Raw genomic sequence first — 22,419 nt, forward strand, 5'->3', positions numbered from 1 at the left:
CCGGCTTAAAATGAGTACGGATCCAGCTTAATACATTAAATGCCAATTTCCAATAATTCTATCCAACTGAATCGGTCGCCACAGGCTATTCATGCTTCTTTCAGGTATGCTGTGTCATTTCGAAGAAAACAATAAAACATTGTTTCCAAAAATGCCGGGTTTTTTTCTTTAAGTGAAGTAATTCGGCAAATCCGAGAATGGGTACCGTTGGTACGGTTTGTGACATCAAGTAGTTTCAATGGCTGAATGAAACGTGTCCTGGATGCTGATTAACATGAAATAGTAATTCAATACAGCTTTCTCTGAATATACAAAATTTAAACAACATTTATACCTAATAAAAATTTCAGTTGTTAAGTTCCTGTAGTCTGTATTTTTGCTTATATGAAGTCGAACAAAAAGACACAAAGTGACCAGTGACGCAGTCGTGATTCTCATACCAGGAAAGGGGGGGGGGGCGAGTAGGGTCATGAGGGCGGGGTGCCCAAGTTTCATCTGTTCTGAGAGGTGGACATGTTTTTTTTCCAACGTAGACACATGTGGGGGGGGGGGGGGGGGGGGAGTGTGTGCTATACAACAATTTTCCATTGACACTGTTCACCGTCGCAATTCCTGCTGGTCATTGTCAGACAATAGTATATGGGGCCTACGCGTATTGGACGTGAAAATGAACAGCCAATAAGTTATAAGAAAGGGTTTCACCAATAACACATTTAACATGTGAGAAAAGGCACTTAAAAGTTAAACTCGCTTACAATGAGATCATGATTTTATCCGACTGCAAAATTTACATATTATAGTTTACATACTGTGGGCGGTAAATGTTTATGAAAGCTTTAGGGGCGGCGTGCGATTACAGTTTCCTATCCAATTGAACACAATGCCTGTTTTGCATAAAGTGCCATTTTTGGCTAAAACTTAAGCATTAACAATAGACATTACCCCGTGACGTGATTTTACACGGTTTACGAGTAAGAAAATGAAGTATAGATAAGATAATAAAGACGGACGTACGCGTCCCCGGCGCGGTGCAAATTATGAATTTGGCATCGTATTCGAAAAACATTTGTTTATAAGTCATTAGTTAATTATTGCGAGCTAAGTACCAATATTACAACAACTCAATATCAACGTTTGACATGGCGATTCATCTTTTTATCCTTGGCAAACATCTCCGATCCACCTTACCTATAATTTGGAACTGAGGCCACAGATAAGAGAAACTAGACTCGGAAGACACAATAGGAACATGATTCGTTTCCGTCAGAGGGGAATTTTCTTCCAAAAATGAAGTAATTAAATCAAACTTGTTTGTAACGCTTATGTTTTCTCTGGTATTTTCTCCGTTAAATAAACTCAATTATACTGAAAAAAAAGTAGAGGATATATTTAATTGATATTTTTATCGCATTAAAATAATTGTGCGTGAATTATTTTCTAACAACACAGTGCGAGAGGGCGCCCTGTAACAGCAAACTTGTGCAAGTCTTTTTACTGTTTCTGTCAAATTTACACTTCGTTGTCATCCAAAATCATTACTTAATGAACTAACTAGCCTTAATTCTGTTATCTAAACGGTTTGAAAGGCATGCTACATCGAAGAGATTAATGTTTCCCGTATCAGTTCTCCAGGTGTCACGATAAAAGCTTTCACTGTCGATAACGAATCAGACTAGACTGTTGCGAGTTTATCGTAGTGTCTGTGCGTTTCTCGTTACTGATGCTTAGGCCTATAAGTCACCAGGCATCCTTTTAGTCGGTGTTTATTCTATTTATTTATTTATTCATATATTTATTAATTTGTTTATTCATTATTTTCTTACATAGTAAATGTATGGCAGTCATTACTATGCATACAGCCGGCCATACAGGCGTGAGTGCTCTGTCAAACCCCGGCGCGCGACGAAATAACAGAACAGAAGCCTTCGGCAGTAAACAGTCCTTTCGTAAAGTGATTCTTGAACGGAAACAGGAGGATATTAAAATTAATATTTGGTAACATGTATATTAATTTTTATAGTTGTGACAAGTTCGTGACAATTTTAGATTTTACATGCTCTGTGGTGCACTCTCAGTCGAGTATCCATCTAACCATTTTCTTTTGGGGGGGGGGGCAAAGATTATCCTAAACAAAATATCATCGACTCGGAGTTTGGAGTCATTGAATCGGCTATCCTGAGCAATAACATCAAACTGTTATATGTTTGGGACGAAACACGTGAGGGCTGAAGGAGGGGGGGGGGGGGGTGTCGCCCTGGTCGATAGGTTTGGGTGCATTTTCTTCTCGTCGCGCGTGCCCACCCCGTCTCGCTCGTCGATCCCCCTCCCGGTCGCGCGAGCGTTGTCTCTCATTTTCTTCTGTCCTGGCGCTTTTTAATTTTTAGTCTTATGTGCAACTAATCATAGCAGGCTACGGTCTAACGTGAACTTCCCTATTAATTTTGTCCATCCCTCCCTTTCCTCTCTAGTTGAAGTCTCTCTTTCTCTCTATTAGGCCAAAAAAAAAATAAGTCGGTCTCTGGTCAGCGCGCGCGTCGATTTTAAGCATGCGCGTCGATCTTTTTTTCCCAAAATGTTCCGCGGTAGCTCCAACAGCGCCCTCTATTTCCGCACCTCCTCAATTATTTTTACCAAAGAGCACCAAGGAATGGGAAATTGCACCAAGGCAAATGATCGAAAGCACCAAGGCAAATTATGGAGGACACCAATGTACATGAGGACACCAAAAAAGCAAAATAGTACCCACCTTGTCTGTACAATCGAAGCTTGAAGAAAAAAAAAAAGCAAAATAAAAAAAAAAAGCCGCGTGGCCGCGTCAATTCCGGAACTTTGGTCTGACCAGAGACCGAATATTTTTTTTTGGCCTTAGTTGCATTTTTTTTGTATGGAAGGGGGGGGGGGGGGGGGGTTGACCCCCACGCCCCAGATCCGCCCCTGCTAAGCGCTTATCATAGGGCCTAATGGCCAAACTTTCTATACTTTGGCAAATAACGAACCATGAACGAACCAAGGCTCAGCCTGAAAGCGGGGAATGTTCAAATCATAATTAATTTATGTAGTCGATCGAGCTTCAATTCTAAATTTTCAACTGTAATTAAGTCAATAATTGTATCGTCTTTGTTGACAGAGTCGACTGGGGCACCATCGATTATCAGGGACGGGTACCTGTTCGTGCGCAAGATATACTTCAATTAATAAATGAGTTAACGGACCACATGATCAAGCTAGGCAAAATAAATGCCCAGTTGAATATCTCAAATCCAAATTTGTTGATGTTCGGTTGGTTTTGTTCGCAACATTTTCCGTCCCCTCGTTTTGTCAGTTTGTTTGCAGACAATAACAGTTTTGCACGAGTAGATACACTGATTTACGGGGAATCCTATAGTTACTGTTACGGACGCGATGACCTAATGAACTTTAAAAAACTAAGGCCATGTTCACCAGTATCACTTCATGCAGAGTAGTTTTATTCCATGTTATCTTCCACTATGCACGCACAAGAAGTAACTACAAGTAACCAATATACGGACATTAATGCTGGCCAAGTTGGCCAAACCCTGCGTTTGCTCAGAGTGTCCCAGGTTTTTGTTATAATTCTATAAAAGGATGACCTTATTTGTCTATTTAATATGCACTTTTTCATTTGATTTCACAAATAAAAAAAATGATAACAACTTCTACGTAATATTAAGTATTTGTCCTTAAATCTTTACATCACTAACCACCTGATTACGAGATTCACATTCACAGAACTATCTCAGAAATTCCGACATTTTTTTTCATATGAAGACCAAGCTTGATACCGAAGCAATGACAACTTATCAATCCAAATTCCTTATTGTTTGATACTTGTAAGCTGTTAACATTAAAGGCAGTACAATTATAAGAAATGAAGGCCAGGCATTGTTCACTTGAATTATGACATAAATAAGAGGTTAAGACACTTTAAGAATTTTAAGTCAATTATTATTTACATTTCGTATATAAAATAGCCGCACGGGTATATGCCTAACTTGCTAAAGAAATACTCCGTAAACGTTTAACATTATCATATTCACGTTGAGTAAATGAATATGTGAACATTGACCCAAATGTCTGTTAAAATGTTGTACATACAAGGTGAAAATGTACATGTACCCAATACATCAGCAACACACGTGTTCATGAACAGATTTCTCAAGAACAATTGTTTCTGTTTCATTATTAAATTTAATTGTAACACCTAGTCAGGATATAATGAATCACATATAGATAAGCAGAGGGATGAATTTGACATCTGAGAATAAATAGTTTTAATTGTTATAGTGAATTAACTTAAACAACGGAACATTTGGACATGCTTTATTTATCAAACAAAAATGCATTGTTTGTGAGAGTTTGCACATGCATGAGTGAAATGTTGACTTGGCTTATTGAAGGATTCCTGTTCAGCACGAATACACCTAATTCAATTGAAACAAAACATACTTGGTCTATATAAAAATGAACTTAATAATATTAAAATAGACTGCACATTTGCAGTCTTTCTGAAAGTACTTGTAGGTCTACTTTATAGGAAAGACAATGTTCAACTGATGATTTCAATCAAAATAACCCGTGTTTCCAAAACGTCCACAATGTATGGCTGCATTGCGCTAGTATTTATGGTTTCATGTAAAAGGCCTATTCATTTTTTTCAATGAATATTTGATATAAGAACATTGCATATTTGATATGAGAATATTCTGTGTGAAATTTCTTTTCATGAAAACATAAATCCTATCACAATGCGGCCACAGATTTTGGAAGGATTGGATCAAGCTTTGCTAACATCTAATTTCTTCGTAAAAAATAGACAATCATAGTAAAGGGAAGGTTAACTTATACATGTATATACATGTACTTCAAAATACAAATCGAGGACGAGACAAAAAATCATCAAACCCAAAGGGAGCCCCATATTTTCAACAAAGCTCTGCATGTCGCACTTGTAAGGACATTGTACGTGTATACGCTACCTGTTAACAAAATATTCATCCAAATCATTCATGTACTAGGCCTATTCCCATTATACTTTTAGACATATACACGGTAAAAAAACCCCCAAAATTCCACGTATCACAATAAAGATTAATGTTGATGTTCAGCAAAACATACCATTACTGTGATCAATGGACAGCGAATTAAACTTGTTCTTATTTACAAAAAGGTCATACTGGACAGGTACAAAAATAGGGGGCATCATTATATATATACATATATATATCTTGCAGCATAGAAGGTAATTGTGTTTTCAAAGAAAGCATGCATCGTTGAAGACATACTTTGGCCCTGACATACTGACCAATAAGAAAATGCTCTGTTTTCTGTAATGCGGGCTTGCATTAAACATATTTCTTGGCGACACAGTCTGCTATCAATGTTTGATCATTTTGATGCATAAGTAGATTAAAATAAGAATATTATATCAAGCAGTTTCAACGTAAATAACATAACGTAGCTAGGTCAAATTCTGTATTAGTTAATATGACTGATTTTGACAAGAATTTGGAATGTTGGCGTAAAGACTTCCAAAAGTGACCTTTAAAACCAAAAAACACAAACATAACAAAATCACAAAATCAACCAAATGGATGAGTTGTCAGTATATCAGCTCAGTTTAGAAATCAATCACTAACAGCTTCATCCTCACTTTCATCAGATGAAGAATCTGAAGACAGTGGAGTCTCATCTGATGGTGAAAGTTCTGGAGAAATTGCTGAAAGTATGGTAGACCTGAAAAATGGGGTGCAAGATGATATGGGAATATATTTTGAAAAACACTTTTCCAGATTGAGGTGCAGCTGTTCTTGCTCTTGGATGGCATTCCCAACTAAAAACAGCAGGCCCTCAGCCCTATCAGCCTCAGCCGAGCGCAGATCTTTCACGAGTGCCACCAACTGGTTGTGTCGGTCTGACACTGATTGGAGAACTCGAGCCATTTCCTTCTCAACCAGTGCAGTCTCCTCCTTGGCCCGGTCACTCAAATTGATGAGATCGACAGCTCTTCGCCGTGTTGAGGAGGGAATGGGTGTGCTACCCTTTCAATCCAAGGAAAAAGAAATGGAAGAGGGGAATCAGTGATGCATTGATATGAATATTTTTGGGACACATGTCCATATATTATGCATGGCTCTGTGCATGTTTGAGAGCGACTAACATGACACATGTGTCAGCTCTCTGAATTTGGTAATATGCAGAATATGCATGACCAATTTCCATCTGAAAGAACACATTGAAGTGTAAAGAGTAGGGCCAGAGGAAAGTACTGGACAAAGTGGTTTCTGCAGATTAAAATTTTGTTAGTAGCAGGAGACAAGAATACCTCCCAAAAACTCAATCATTATACTTGCATAGTTTCCAAGTTTATTCAAAATGACAGAAATACTGTAACTGAAATTTGCTCATCACCAAGGCACACTGGCACAGGCAGTATTTATAGAGTTGGTTAGTATGCACACTTTTCAGTTAACTTTTCAGTTGGTTGAGACTGAAGTCCAACAGTTCACATGACAGCACTTTTCAGTTGACCTAACCAAAACGTCATAACCAATGACCTCATACACATGTATAACTCCTAGATGAAATCTGAACTCAAATGTCTCAGGTCATCTGAAGCCCTCCTTCACCCAACTATTATTGTCACCAAGTTTGGTTGAGCTTGAAGACAGACTTATTTTATGACAGCACTAAACAGTAAACAAAACCAAAATATAACACATACAGACACACCCATATTTGTAAACACCAGCAATCGCGGACCCCCATTGTCCCTTATCCTCATTCCTTTGTCTGTACTGTAACTTTTAGCAACAGCTCTCATTGGTTTTGTACACGAATTTCAATCTTGCACTAACGGTCAATCGTGGACCCTTTATTTGTGTCCCTACTCTTTTGTCCCTAGTCCGTGATTGCCTGTGTTTACATACTCACGCACTAGGCATACAAACGCACAGAAGGAAGAAACGATCACAATATCACCCTTTTGGTTTAAAAAGCCAGGGGATAAAAATGAAAGAATCAAAATAACACAAAACAACACTTAACAAATTCAAAACCGAGGTAAATCAAACAGCAAACAATCAAACTAAACAAAGTACTAAAACCTCATTCTACCTGTTTTGTCACCGTCAAGTTTGTGTACAGCTGTGAAGTCAAGTCAATCACATCTTTGTGGGATGTTGACGACGGTGGTGTAGTGAAGTCACAGCTGTTGTAAGCAGATACCAGTTTCCTCAAAGCTTTGGAAGACTTCCGTATCTGCTTACTTAGTCTGGTGGCCACAGACTGTCCCTCTGTACAGCAATCAATGACATTTGGAAAAGTAATTCATGAAAGCCTTTCTAATCAAAGAATTAAGCTTGGGTCCCTGTTTGTGTCAAGCGATCGATCAAATAAGCTGTATGGTCGAAATCAATAACAACATTGATCTTTAAAGGGATATGATTACAGTCATGCTTTGACTCAACATGATTTAGTATGGTATTATCGGGTAACAATATGAAGCAGAATTGGAGTTTATCTACCCAGGCATGCAACTGGGAAACCACAAAAAAAGAGGAAATTCAAATTTTTCCCAGACTTTGTAAAGTGTTTTTGTATTTTCAATGGCACACATGGGAGGTCAAAAAAGAGGAAATCAGCTGATCAGCTGAAAAGGTGCATGCCTGTCTAACGAGTCACAGTGTCTAATGCACTTGCTCTAATCAATTATTTTAATTCTTAACTGTCTGTGAATGTTTGAATGAGGGCTTATAATTTTAGATATGTTTTGCGTTCATATGTAAACAATGTTATGAGTTCCATACCTGAATACTTTTTGGACATGTCCAAAAAAAAGGTGTACTCAACAGCATGTGACCACAGCTTTTGGATGAGTGCCACCTGCTGCTTTCCCTTCATCACTGCCAGGTGGGTTATGAAGGCAGGGTTGTCGTTGCACCAGCGCTGGATGCCATGCCTCTGCTCGAGGGTCTTCAGATCCTGATCTAACCTTGTTTGAAAATGACAATTGATTTCTCAAAATTTATATAGTGTTATACTTTTCCCAAAAAGACAAATATTAGGATGTAATTTACCATCACAAGTGTGAGTAATATAAATGCCATTCTGAGTTGTGCAATAAACATTTCTAGAACAAACAAAAAAATAAGGTGACTGCATTTAAAGGGATTTTCCATGCCAATGTATTTTCACCAATACAGGTGGTTTGCATTTCCTCCACTTATTGTGTACTATGCCAACACACAAAATAAAAACAAAGAATTAAATTCCAGCAGGTATTTCTCAATAAATCTATATTTATCATAATAACATCTTGGGCCAAAAGGTACCTCAAACTTCAAATCAATTTGTATGATTTGATAACATGTATTGCCAGACAGCAAATACTCCATCTGTGTACTGCAGGTTAAACTACAAGTACATTTATACAAATTGTAGTCTAGTCAATCATGGAGGAGTCAGAACTCATGCACTATTAACATTTGACTATTAACATTCCAGTCCCTCAGGAATGCCCATGGCTAAAGCACTGTGCCCACAAGCCGGGACCATTCATTGCATGACCGCAAGCACCCTTTGTACTTGATGATCACTGCTGCCATTTTAGTTGGTAACCATCAACCTCCCTATATGCTGCATAATAAGTAAGGTTTGTCACTGCTCCTCTGAGAAAAACAATTGTAAGGTAAGATGGGCAGTGACGATCAGGTAACACTTTCAAGTACTAGAGTTCTGACTTTTTTTGTTCCTTCCTCCATGAATCATTCAAGTGTGATACTAAGACATGATAACGATGTATACTGGATGAACATTTTAATACAATAACCTAAGTAAGCATAAACTGAAAAACCCTCTCAACTAAATTAAGCAATGAACACTAAGACCTACTCTTGACATTGGCCAGCAAGCATTCCAGCCCTGGTGTCATCATCACACAGTGCCAGTTGTTCCCTATGTAACGAAATAAAAAAGGAACATGCTACAATTAACTAGAATGAATTTCGTTGACTTATTCCAAAAGTTAAGTTGCTCTTTTGTTATTATTTCCAACCTTGCCAAAGGCAGCAAAAAGTTGTAGGCGTGCATATGCATGAATGCATGTATGAACATGATCTGCCGACCACAACTTCAATTTTGATATAATAGGTGCAAATGAGAAGAATACGGAACTTGTAAATGCACAATAAAAGAAAAATGAACTGCTGAACGAAGGATACTGTGGCGTGATGGGGTGGGCCGACACCAGTCTAATTCCCCTTATTTGGTAGTGTTTACTTGTAATTTCTTGGCAAGGAAGTCAGGTCGTGTCAGCGGACAATGTCTCGTGGTTTTGGCGGGAGTGGCCGCCAATCGGAGCGCGCTCGCTGTTGCTGGGCGGGGCGAGGCAGGCCGTGACCGCACTTGCAATCTGTGTTTCCTGTATCCGCGTATGCGTGATTGGTGTTACCGGGCAGAGGTGAAGGGTTGGCGGCCAATCACGGCGTGATTGGGCGTGGCCCCGCTACCCTTGCCGTGGTACTTGAGCGCATGGTCGGCCGGGCGTGAATCAGTTCAGTTCAGTTGCGTAGTTCAGTTGCGTGAGTTGCGTAAGTTGTTCCTCAGTTCTGTGTATGGAGCGGGTTCAGTAGTAGTGTACAAGTGAAATTGCCATTGTCCGTGACGAAGCTAGCGTTTGCTTTGGCGAGGCCGTGTGTGGTGCAGTGTACCGGTGTTGACGCTGTTTCGGCCTGACTTCTCGTACCGTGGTTGAGCGATTGTACGGAGCGCAGAGCCCCGTGGTGTGACCCAGTTAGCCTGGTAGGACCGAATTGCTTTATCGTGTAATTCAGTGCATTTTTGTACCATTGTTGCAGTTGAGTGTTTGACTTACAGAGTAGGGTGACTAAGTACAGGCATAAGGATTGTTGTCGTGGGTTCACAGAGACGTGCGATAACATAGAGGGTCGACCCAGAGGTTGACATAGAGGCCTGGGAGGAATAGTCACAGGTAGTCAATAACTGCACTCGGTCAAGTTTATTGTCACACGGGTTTTGTCGCATACTGATCAGCTAAGGCGCTCAAACTTATACAATCATAACAATCCAACGATAATAACCTTATAAATCAAAGAGTTCCCAATCAAGTCAGAATTGTCCGTGATTAAATAAACCAATCATTTCCTTTCCACAAAGAGAATTGTGTATCCCAGTGTCCAATATTTCTGCAGTTTCTTCGTCTGTTTGTTCTGTTCTGTACTAGAGTAACAGGGCCTGGTAATCAGTATCCAACTGGGCGGTATATTTCCACCAAAACGAGCTTGCATCCCTGGGCCTAGAGGCTGCTCGAAAACTTCCCTAGGTTCGAGGCAGAAAACATAGTTTGAGGTTAGGGGAACTTTCACCTCAGTCGGTGATTGCCTTCCCTGACCTCTGGTTTCAATTGACCTCGGGAGATTCCGCCACAAATGGTGTCAGAAGTGGGATAGTTGGTGCTGATTAAAGAGTTGGCCGGTAGAAACAAATTGTGTCTTGTTCTAGAAATCAAGCAGGATTTTGAGTACAGTGATTTCTGTGGTTGAAGAGTAATCATAGAAAGAGACAAACATGAGTCAAGAGAATACTTCGAGTATTGAGAGTGAACTGCAGAAGCTGAGATTAGATGCTCAATTTTTGCAATGGGAGAAAGAGTTGATGGCTAAGAAATTAGAAGCCATGAGAGCCAATTATGAGGAACCTTCCCCGGTGGGAAGTATAGACAAAAAGAGCCAAGAACAGGGGCTAGTGCGGATCGATTCGGAAATCGAGTTCCAGATGCCAAGAGAGAGTTCTGGTTATTTTTCCCAGGGAGGGGCGAGTCCCTCGGTGACCGCACGGTCGCCTGAAGTTGAACTTGGACCGAGGATGGGAAAAAGAGTGAAGTTTGGGGAAAGTACACCCCTTAGGAGTAGTGGTGTAGGAAGTACCCGACCAGAGATTTTAACGGGGAGCAGTGCAATAAAGGAGCTCCAGTCCTTTCTGTTGAGCACAGATAGCACTGTAGAGAACCCGAGTAGGGGAGAAACAGTTTCTCCTGAAAAAGTAAATAGAGATTTGCTGAGTTTCGCCCCGAGTTCAGTGGGCACAGGTGCCAACAGTTTGGCAGGTAGTTTAAAGACCTCAGCAGGGCCCTTAACGCCGACAAGTGAGCCCAAAGTAGTGGCAGAGAAAGAGAGGAGTGTCGAGCGGCCAATTAGTAGACGGCCAAATATCACTCCTGATAGATACAATGGCAAGGTGCTATGGAAAGAGTATTTCAGGCACTTCGAGTCTTGCCGGTTGGTGAATCAGTGGAGCGAAGAGCAAGCGGCTAAATATTTGGTGGCTAGTTTGCAAGGCAATGCCCTAAGATTGTTGGGTGACGTTCCCACTGAAAAGACACAGTCCTACAGTGGGCTGTTGAAGTTGTTAGAACAGAGATTTGGCTCAGGCCGCCAGAGTGAAAATTACCTTGTCGAGTTGAGGCATCGCCGACAAGGCCCAAAAGAGTCATTGCAAGAGTTAGGCCAAGCCATACAAGAGTTGACGGTTAAAGCGTACCCTGACATACAGGAAGAGTCACGTGACCGGTTGGCTAAGAACCATTTTCTAGATGCGGTCGAAAGTAGGTCAACTCGGGAGGGCATAAACAGGGCTCGTCCTGAAAATTTAGATGAGGCCATTCGAGCTGCAATAGAAACAGAGAATTTCGAAAAAGTCGAGCAACAGAGAATGCTCGATGGAAAGCCTCCGAGGTTGGCTAGAGTGTTAGATACCGGGGTGGAACAGAGGATCCACGAATTGGAGAATGGAATGAAAAGTTTGGCTGGACTGTTAACAGAGTTAACGAAACAAATCCAGGAAAAGAGTGACCTAGTGGGGAAACCTGCTGACCAGAAGTCACAAAAGAGTGAGCAAAGTGTTAGGAAATGCTTCAATTGTGGGGAGCGAGGTCACTTTGCGCGAGAGTGCAAGAAACCAAAGAAGAGTAGTCCAAAGCGTGATGGCTGGAAGTGTTTCAATTGCGGAGAGCACGGCCACATTGCCAGAGACTGTAACAGACCCTCAGGGGGAGAGCCTGGGGCAGGAAAAGTCGAGCCAGCTGCTCGAGGGGCCCGTAGGCACCTCGGAAGTGCTAGAGGGGCAAAGAGACGATGGAGAGATTGCAAGGGGGCCATAGGAGAGAAGCGGCGAAAGTATGAGGAGGGAAAGGTAATTACGTTACCGAACCCAAAGAGTGATGCCCGCTTTGGTTTGTTTGTAGAGGGTGTAGTGAGAAAAACAAAGTGCCAATTTTTGGTTGACACTGGTGCCACAGATACGTTAATTAGTAGTACAGTGTATTATGAGATACCCAAGGAACAGAGACCAGTCTTAGAGTCAGAAAATGTGAAAGTGAAACAGGTGGATGGAAGTTCCCTGTCGGTGTTAGGAGTCGCCTGGGTCGAAGTTCAAGTTGGACGAACAACGCACCCAGTCAGGGCGATTTTTACAGAGATGAAGTATCCCGGAATTCTGGGGATGGATTTCTTGTTGCCCACAGGGGGTAACTTGGATTTCCACACCAAAGAGTGGAGAATAAATGGCGAGAGAATTAAATGCACTAGTAGTGCTGGAGAGCCATTTGTTGGGAGAGTGGTAATTGCTGAAGCAACCGTGATTCCATCTGGTTCTGAGGCAGTAGTGCCTGGCACTATTGCTCACAGAGGAAAAGAGTGGGCTGGCCCAGCCATAGTGGAACCGCTAGAGGGGGGCGGAGATTTAGCCCAGAAAGGCTTGGTGTTAGCCAGGTCACTAGTGGAGTCAGGGAACCAAATTGTTCCGTTGCGGCTGTTCAACCCAGGAAAAGAGAAAAGAGTGGCGCGAAAAGGGACCACTGTGGGATTAATTTCCACCGTGGACCCTGAGACAATAAGAGGTGAGGCACATGAGTCTGAAGAGGCAAAGGAGGGCTTGCCCCCATATTTGCAAGACTTGTATGCAAGGAGTAGAAACCATGTAGAGATCAACTATCATGGTCAGGTTAAGGAGTGCTTGATAGAGTTTCAGGATGTTTTCTCCAGCAGTGAGCAGGATATTGGTGCAACTGATGCCGTGAGGCATCACATCGATACTGGAGAAGCGAGACCAATAAAAGAGAGACCGAGACGACACCCCGACTGTGTCCAGAGAGAGATACAGAGACAGGTCATTGACCTGGAGAAAAGAGGTGTGATAGAACCCTCGGATAGTCCGTGGGCAGCAAATGTAGTGTTGGTAAACAAGAAAGATGGTACCAAGCGTTTCTGTATCGACTACAGAAAGTTAAACGCGGTAACCATCAAAGACGCGTATCCGGTACCTCGCATTGACGAGACTCTCGATGCGTTAGGAGGTGCCAAGTGGTTTTCAACACTTGATTTGGCCTCTGGATATTGGCAGGTCGCCTTGGATGACGACGCCAGCCAGAAGTCATCATTTGTTGTTAGAAATGGTTTGTACAGATGGAAATGTATGCCATTTGGGCTCTGTAATGCCCCGGCTACATTTGAAAGACTAATGGAGAAGGTGATGGCAGGACTCCAATGGGAAATCCTGTTGATCTACCTGGATGACATTATTGTCTATGGTAGAACAGTCACAGAGATGATAGATAGGCTCAGGCTTGTGTTCAATAGATTGAGGAATGCAGGACTGAAGTTAAAGCCAAGCAAATGCCATTTGTTTGAAGAGTCAGTGGCCTATTTAGGGCACATAGTGTCATCCGAAGGCGTGGCCACGGATCCAAAGAAAGTTGAGGCGGTAGCCAAGTGGCCTGTTCCCAAGAGCGTGAAGGATGTAAGGAGCTTTCTTGGCCTTGCATCCTATTACAGAAAGTTCATTCAAGGTTTTGCAGAGATAGCCAGTCCTTTGCATGCCTTGACAGAGAAGTCAAGGGAGTTTGAGTGGAGCGAATCATGCCAAAGTGCGTTTGATGACCTCAAGAGTAGACTTCAAAGAGCCCCCATTTTGTCCTACCCCATTCCAGAGGGAGACTTCATCCTCGATACTGACGCAAGTGGCGACGGTATCGGAGCGGTGTTGTCCCAAATACAAGAGGGAGAAGAGAAAGTGTTGGCGTATGCCAGCCGTAAGTTAACCAGACCAGAGCGAAACTACTGCGTCACACGCAGGGAGTTATTGGCAGTAGTGGTGTACTTAAAGAACTTCAAACAGTTCTTGTACGGTAGGAAAGTCACTGTCAGAACCGACCATAGTGCGTTGAGATGGATCCTTAATTTTAAGAATCCGGAAGGACAGATGGCGAGATGGCTTGAGGTGATTTCAGAGTATGACATAGAAGTACAGCATAGAGCTGGAAAGAAGCACGGCAACGCGGACGGGTTGTCTAGGCAACCCTGTAGACAATGTGGTCGAGAGGAAGTGACGTCACAAGAGGACAAGACATTGGTTAGAGGCATAGAGGCCAAACCAAGTGTCCCACTAGAGGCTGTAAGGAAAGCCCAGTTAGAAGATGAGACGATACGTTGGGCCTTAGAGGCCAAGGAAGAGAGCAAAGATCGTCCGGAGTGGGTAGAGATTTCCCACTTGACGGCGGCCCATAAGACGTATTGGTCCTACTGGGACCAGTTAAGTGTGAGAGAGAAGGTGTTGCATAAAAGGTGGGAGTCTGATGACGGTAGAGTCGTGATATGGTTACTAGTGTTGCCACAGAGTTTGAGGAAAGAAACCCTGAGGGAGGTGCACGGTGGACTGCTTAGTGGTCATTTGGGCATAAAGAAAACCCTTGCCAAAGTAAAGAGAAGATATTTTTGGCCAGGTATGTCCGCAGATGTTCGCTCCTTCATAAGGGGTTGTGACCTCTGTGCAAGAAGAAAGTCCCCTGCGAAGAAAGGGATTGCACCCTTGCAACAATATAGAGTGGGAGTGCCTGTAGAGAGAGTGGCCATAGATTTGCTCGGGCCACTGCCCAAAACAGAGAGTGGGAACCAGTGGATTCTCGTAGTGGGTGATTACTGTACAAAATGGATGGAGGCCTATCCATTGCCTGACGCAACGGCGGGTACAGTAGCACTCAAACTGGTGCAAGAGTTCGTGTGTAGATTTGGAGTACCACAAGAACTCCATTCTGATCAGGGCACCAATTTTGAGTCAGAAGTCTTCACAGAAATGTGCAAGGTCTTAGGAATCGCAAAGACAAGAACGACAGCATACAATCCTAAATCGGATGGTATGGTCGAACGGTTTAACAAGACACTAGTAAACATGGTGGCTGTGCTGATTGACCCACAGAAGAGGCATAGAGACTGGGATAGATTCCTCCCTTATGCAACCTTTGCGTATAGATGCACCCCACAAGACTCCACAGGGGAGTCCCCCAATATAATGATGTTGGGGCGAGAAGTCAGTATACCAGTTGACCTGGTCACCGGTAGTCCAGAGACAGGGTTTGACACTCGGACAGACTTTGCAGAAGAGTTGCGAAGAAATTTGCAGAGTGCACACCAGAGGGCTAGGGACTGTCTAGGGAAAAACTCCCAAAGACAGAAGAGAAACTATGACAGAAGAGCCACCCATAAAGGGTTGAAAGAAGGAGAGTTTGCCTGGCTACACAACCCGGCTAAGAAGAAACAGTTGTCCCCCAAATTGCAGTTGAGATGGGAGGGACCGTGGCTGATAGTTAGGAGATTGTCAGATGTGACCTTCCGAATACAGATACGGAAAGGGGGAAAAATGAAAGTGGTGCATTCTGACAGACTGAAGCCATACCAGGGTGAGAAACTGGTACCCTGGAGTCACTCTCCAAAAGCATGTGAAGAAGCTCCTCAGATTGATAGAACAGGAGAAAACCCTCGAGTCGAAATGACAGAAGAGACTCCTCATGTTGAGGAAACAGAGAAAACAGAGATAACAGAGCAAATAGAGCAAGAAGAACCGGAAATAGAAGCTCCGGTAGAAAATGGGGATGTTCAGATAGAGGTTGACCCCATCAGAGTGCCAGAGAGGACCAGTATGTCTCGGAGGAACCCGAGGAGAGAGCATCGCCTGCCGGTAAGATACCGATAGAGTGGCAGACTTTGATAAAGATGTAGATGTGGTAGTAACAGTTTTGTTTTTGTTTTTGTTCTTGGTTACAGAGCCATGATGTCAAGCAAAAAGAGAAAGGCCAAGGAATTCAAGTGCCGAGAGTGTAGGGAGGTGTTCTCACAGGGAGACTCCCTATGGGACCACATCAGAGGGGCACATGGGCCGATTGAGTACCTCCATTGCCTACGGTGTAGATACAGAGCTACAGCCAAGCACACGCTCCAGAGGCACTACGAGAAATTCCACGGTGAGCACCGGGACGAGGCGGCAGCCATAAAGCCTCAGCTGGAAAGGCCAGCTGAAGATCTCCAACTTCTCAGAGTTGAAGCCAGAGGCGGAGAAGGGTCCGAAGAGGACCGAGCGCAGATAACAGAAGAGGAAGTGGCGGTGCTGTCACTGTCCCCCTGCCCCATTTCTGCCTTGTTGGCAATACCAGAGCCACAGGAAACTTCAGCTCCAGTCATAATAGCCCCACCTCTCGGAGGGAAACCTCGAGGCATGTTGGCCATGCAACCGCCAGCACCCCCCTCTCCGACCTCCACACACTCATCTATGCCACCCCTAGAAGAGATGACCCCCTCCCCCTCCCGAAGTGGTCGTGACTCACCCCCGTTGAAGATGAGGAGACTCGTCACAATCCGAGTAAGGACGACCACCGAAGTGATCTACCGCAACAGGGTCGTTAAGAGAAACGACGAGGTCATCGAGCATCTGCGAGAGACAGAGCTGGACGCTGCACTGGATGATCCTCAGGAAGACGGGACCCAACTAGCAAGTCCTTAGGGCCAGTTAAAGTTTATCTAGTGTTAGTAGTTGTTTTTAGTTTTAACAGTTAAAAGAAGTTTTGTCGGTGCTATTTAGTGTGTAAAAGAGAAGTTATTTTATCTTTAAAGTTTTAAAATCAGTGATTATTGCCTTCATCTTGTTTGAAAAGAAATCCGTCCATTTGTTAAAATGATTCCCAGTTAATTTTGGATACTATTCGAGTTTAAGTGTGATTTTCCATCTGTCTTATCCCTAAAATTATCTGCATAAATTGTAATCTGTTGATACAAAACATTTCCTTGTATAAAAAGAAAAACAATCAGGAAAAGTGCTTTTATCTTTGCCGAGGATTCATGATTTCTAAATAAATTGTGTGGTTCAAATTCATTGTAAGGAAAACTTTACCATGTATAAGCTAAGTTTTGTATAAAGAAAAACAAAGACTTAGTTTTGTGTAAAGAAAAACATAACATTAGTTTTGTGTAAAGGAAAACATAAGATTAATGCTGTATAAAGGAAAACATAAGCTTCATTCTGTGCCAAAGAAACACATAAGTTTAGTTTTGTATAAAGGAACACATACGTTTAGTTTTGTATAAAGAGAAATCATAAGTTTAGTTTTCTATAACGAGAACATAAGAGTGAATTTTACGTGAAGTTTAAAAAGCTTGTGCATATTTAATTAGCTAGACTGGTGCCGGTCACCCATCTCGTGACTGGGTTCGAGCTGGTTTGGACTGGGACAGTCCAAGCTCTGCTCGGGCCTGTGTGGCGTGATGGGGTGGGCCGACACCAGTCTAATTCCCCTTATTTGGTAGTGTTTACTTGTAATTTCTTGGCAAGGAAGTCAGGTCGTGTCAGCGGACAATGTCTCGTGGTTTTGGCGGGAGTGGCCGCCAATCGGAGCGCGCTCGCTGTTGCTGGGCGGGGCGAGGCAGGCCGTGACCGCACTTGCAATCTGTGTTTCCTGTATCCGCGTATGCGTGATTGGTGTTACCGGGCAGAGGTGAAGGGTTGGCGGCCAATCACGGCGTGATTGGGCGTGGCCCCGCTACCCTTGCCGTGGTACTTGAGCGCATGGTCGGCCGGGCGTGAATCAGTTCAGTTCAGTTGCGTAGTTCAGTTGCGTGAGTTGCGTAAGTTGTTCCTCAGTTCTGTGTATGGAGCGGGTTCAGTAGTAGTGTACAAGTGAAATTGCCATTGTCCGTGACGAAGCTAGCGTTTGCTTTGGCGAGGCCGTGTGTGGTGCAGTGTACCGGTGTTGACGCTGTTTCGGCCTGACTTCTCGTACCGTGGTTGAGCGATTGTACGGAGCGCAGAGCCCCGTGGTGTGACCCAGTTAGCCTGGTAGGACCGAATTGCTTTATCGTGTAATTCAGTGCATTTTTGTACCATTGTTGCAGTTGAGTGTTTGACTTACAGAGTAGGGTGACTAAGTACAGGCATAAGGATTGTTGTCGTGGGTTCACAGAGACGTGCGATAACATAGAGGGTCGACCCAGAGGTTGACATAGAGGCCTGGGAGGAATAGTCACAGGTAGTCAATAACTGCACTCGGTCAAGTTTATTGTCACACGGGTTTTGTCGCATACTGATCAGCTAAGGCGCTCAAACTTATACAATCATAACAATCCAACGATAATAACCTTATAAATCAAAGAGTTCCCAATCAAGTCAGAATTGTCCGTGATTAAATAAACCAATCATTTCCTTTCCACAAAGAGAATTGTGTATCCCAGTGTCCAATATTTCTGCAGTTTCTTCGTCTGTTTGTTCTGTTCTGTACTAGAGTAACAGGGCCTGGTAATCAGTATCCAACTGGGCGGTATATTTCCACCAAAACGAGCTTGCATCCCTGGGCCTAGAGGCTGCTCGAAAACTTCCCTAGGTTCGAGGCAGAAAACATAGTTTGAGGTTAGGGGAACTTTCACCTCAGTCGGTGATTGCCTTCCCTGACCTCTGGTTTCAATTGACCTCGGGAGATTCCGCCACAATACCAATAATTACATGTATAAAGGTCCACACAAATAGAGAAATAACAAGTAACATTCAAACACAAAGTCTTTGCTACTTGCAACTTGGGGATCTCATTTCTTTTCAAAATTCTACACCCGCCATACATGCAAGAACCACTTCATGTTACACGGCAGTAGTGTAGCTTGATAATTACTCTATTGATCACCACATGATGATTTATCTGCTGTTTAACTTCTTGACAAAACTTCTGAACATCCAAGCTACTTTCAAGTATGAGAGTGATGATTCGAATACTACAGACACTAAAGACATTTACTTTCTAATTTATAGTACTACTATTATAGCAGTCCCAAGCATGTACAAAGTACATCACTTGAAGATGTACATACAATACAACACTTACTTTCTCTGTTCATAATGCAGCAGTTTCTGCACATACTTTTCCTCCCATGGGACTTGACCTGCACAAGACAAAGAACAAATAGAGTCCAGACTACACAAAAACATACTTTTAGTGAGGAAGCCAACATCCATGTTATTTTAAATTTAGTATACCTGATGGGTAACTTTGATGGCCCTTAAACTCTGTTAATGATGGCGATGTACATACATCTACATGTTTCTGTTTTGGGGGTTAAAAATAGAATATTAATCCACCAGAGAAATCTATGAATATGGTGATGACATAGATTGATACCTTTTGTGGATGACTTTGAGACATCGACTTGACACTTTTCTGCTTCCCTCCAATCCTTGATATCTTTAAGTGACACTGGAAAAGTAGAATACGATGTATGATCTTTATTTCAGGAAATTGAACAATTCTGCTAATTCAACCAAACAACTTCAGAAGGCATGTTATGGGGTAACTAAAGCAAGGCATTTGCATGTATCAATGCATTGCTAAAAATGATATTCTTCAGAACCCATTTCTTAAGTACCAGATTAAACACAAATCAAACTGGAGACTATGTGTATCACATAATTATATGTATTTATCTATATAATGTGAAAGGAAATTGACCAATCAACATTTTAGTTTTGTTTGTTGATAAGTGGTCATTTGCAATGTAATTCATGTCAATTATATATCTTCACACTCTTTTTAATTTTATTGTGTCAAGTGTAAGTTTCATAGACATAGATTACCTGCGCAGTCACTACATATTTCCTCAAGTGCTTTGCTAGAATCCTCTTTAACTCTAACTGCTCTGTCCATCAAAAGTACAAGGCTGCTGCCTAAATGTATATAAAAACAAAAAAAGAAACAAGTAATTGCTGATATTCTCAAGTTCAGTAAAAAGTTGTTGCAAACAATTCTCCTTGATTGTCAAATTTATCGGACGATGTCTAATCCCACGCTATTTTCCATAAGCACCTTTCTGATTTTTTCAAACATCTAATATGCATGACAGCGATAGCACATTTCCTTTTACTTGAACATTAAAGGGAATATACAACATTTGCAAACATCAAAAAACAAAAATACCAGATCATTATGGAATACCTTACTGGACTGACAGTCCTGACATTTTCAAGAAAAGTTGACATTTTCAAGAAAAGTTGTATTTTTGGATCAATTTCCAACACTGATCTGCCGACCGGCGCCTTTTTTTCAAATACTGCCCCCAATTTACCATATTTAGTTAGTTTGAATTTTGTTTGCAATCAATTTCACATCTTTGAATAGGTACAAGCCTTCTACACTGGTTCCCTGACCTTACAATTCCTTGGCATCTGTAAATTGCTTCATTTCAATTCAAGTTCAGGGAACCAGACTACAAGAACGTAATTTTTTTTAAGAACGTAACTTTTTTTTCTTGGTTTTCCCAGAATCTACGAACACAAAACTTCAAGCAAGTCAGTATAACAATATTTGCTGTAAAATATTAATCTCCCAAATCCATCAATTTCTGAAAATTATGTTGTATTTTCCCTTCAAATAGGCAATGCATTCCCTGATTCCATAGAATTATGTAAAGCCTCTGTGTGCATTTTGAATGAACCGACAGGGTTAACACGAATCTCATCATCAATACAACACAAACCATTGTGAGAGATGTGAAAAATATCAGTAGTTGGCATGAATATTTTTTTTTGCAAACCATTGACCTATTCAAACAGCTGCCAGGCATCGAAATTGAAAATCATGTATGTGCAAAACAACTATATGTTAAAAAAATTAGAAACCCTACTCCACGTATTGATTCAAGCTATATGATCAAAACTTTAAAGGTGAAGATATTGGTAATTTTGGATGATGCAGTTGATCCAAAACTGTTCTCATACCAATGTCAGCTCTTTTCCGACGGCTGTAATGCAGAAGAGCATCTGTAAGAAGGTCTTCTCTATGGGCTGGTGTCATCTCCTTGGTTATAGATGAGAAGCGCCTTAAGTAGGACCAGAGCCTCTCCATCACCTCCCCATCTGTCAGCCCGTAACCGCAGCGCCATCTGGTGCTGTATGCCACCTGTAGGGAGATTGATGGAATGATGAAAAATATCAAAACCATAACTTGTTATCTACATGATTGTAGAATAAAATACATCAAATTATTAGCTCTTCAAAGAACAAACTTGAACAACAAATTAACTACTGTTAATTAATCAACTACTGATCTTAAATCACGAACACATCTAACTATAATGGTGATAATAGTACATGTACTTGGAAAAAATATGACAACATTTCACAATCAATTTTAATTGCAACAAAAAGTTACCATGCACTAATCAAGGAGTATAACATATTTTTTTCCCCGATTACTATGCTGTTGAGCATCACTGTTGCAAACAATGACTAAATCATCATTGGGATTCATACCTGGCAAGCCATTTTGTGCCCATAGGCATGGAACACAGGGAGTGCCATATCCAGCTCAAGCTTCTTGTCCTTTTTTTTCTACAAAAGCAAAGACAAACTCAAGCAAATAAACTTTGTGACAAATCAAGGGAGTTACATAAAAACTTTTAGTGTACACACACGTGGGAAATGAAATGGTTTGTTACCTGTAACATGATGCACATTGTTCATTACCCAGGCATGAAACTGGGAATTCGGAAAAAATTAGGAATTTCCAAACCACATAAGACTTTATAAAGTATTTTTCAATTTAAAAAGGCACTCACGAGATGCAAAAAAAACCCAAGTAAATCAGTAGATACGAGGAAAACATGCATGCCTGATTACAATTTTTCACAAACCTAACGAGCAGACAACAGTAAAAATAAAACAAATCAGACAATTAGTTTAAAGTATAGTTAAAAACACACCTTAAAGTGGGCAGTGAGCGTACAGGCAATATCATAGATGACATGAAGCTTGACGGATGGTTGTGCTTTCTCCAGTATGCAGTCTATGGTGAAAGCTGCATATGCGAGTGAAAGAAAGGACAGGACAGGAGACTGGTGACGAGTCTATGATTGGTTGATTTGCTCTCCTTTAATTAATGTTCTCACATTACAATGATGAAGATAGTAGCTGAGCTGATTAGGTTAATTCACTGATGTAAACTTTAAGCCGTGGAATGGGAGCCGTGAACTGCAATGGAGGTTGTGTAAGCCGTGTGGTAGGCCGTGGTTCTACAAGAAAACC

The 22,419-nt window shown here is 41.8% G+C and overlaps 1 protein-coding gene across 1 annotated transcript; it reads right to left on the bottom strand.

Moving 5' to 3' along the window:
* Positions 1–5,175: 5,175 nt before the first annotated feature.
* On the bottom strand, positions 5,176–21,842 carry LOC119733127. The gene is made up of 10 exons (XM_038206703.1): positions 21,834–21,842; positions 21,649–21,726; positions 21,115–21,295; positions 19,975–20,064; positions 19,523–19,597; positions 19,229–19,286; positions 8,911–8,973; positions 7,827–8,011; positions 7,135–7,313; positions 5,176–6,059 (listed from the first exon to the last, which is right to left on the bottom strand). The coding sequence occupies exons 1-10, from the start codon at positions 21,840–21,842 to the stop codon at positions 5,646–5,648; spliced, it is 1,332 nt and encodes a 443-aa protein (XP_038062631.1). The 3' UTR covers positions 5,176–5,645.
* Positions 21,843–22,419: the final 577 nt, after the last annotated feature.

This window comes from Patiria miniata, unplaced genomic scaffold (genome assembly GCF_015706575.1).
Source record: "Patiria miniata isolate m_02_andy unplaced genomic scaffold, ASM1570657v1 HiC_scaffold_25, whole genome shotgun sequence".
Lineage (NCBI taxonomy): Eukaryota > Metazoa > Echinodermata > Asteroidea > Valvatida > Asterinidae > Patiria > Patiria miniata.

Coding starts and splice junctions, on each gene's coding strand:
- LOC119733127 (XM_038206703.1), bottom strand. Junction 19,287..19,522: donor CTCAAAGTCATCCACAAAAG/GTATCAATCTAT, acceptor TGTCTTGTGCAG/GTCAAGTCCCATGGGAGGAA. Junction 7,314..7,826: donor CATGTCCAAAAAGTATTCAG/GTATGGAACTCA, acceptor ATTGCTGTACAG/AGGGACAGTCTGTGGCCACC.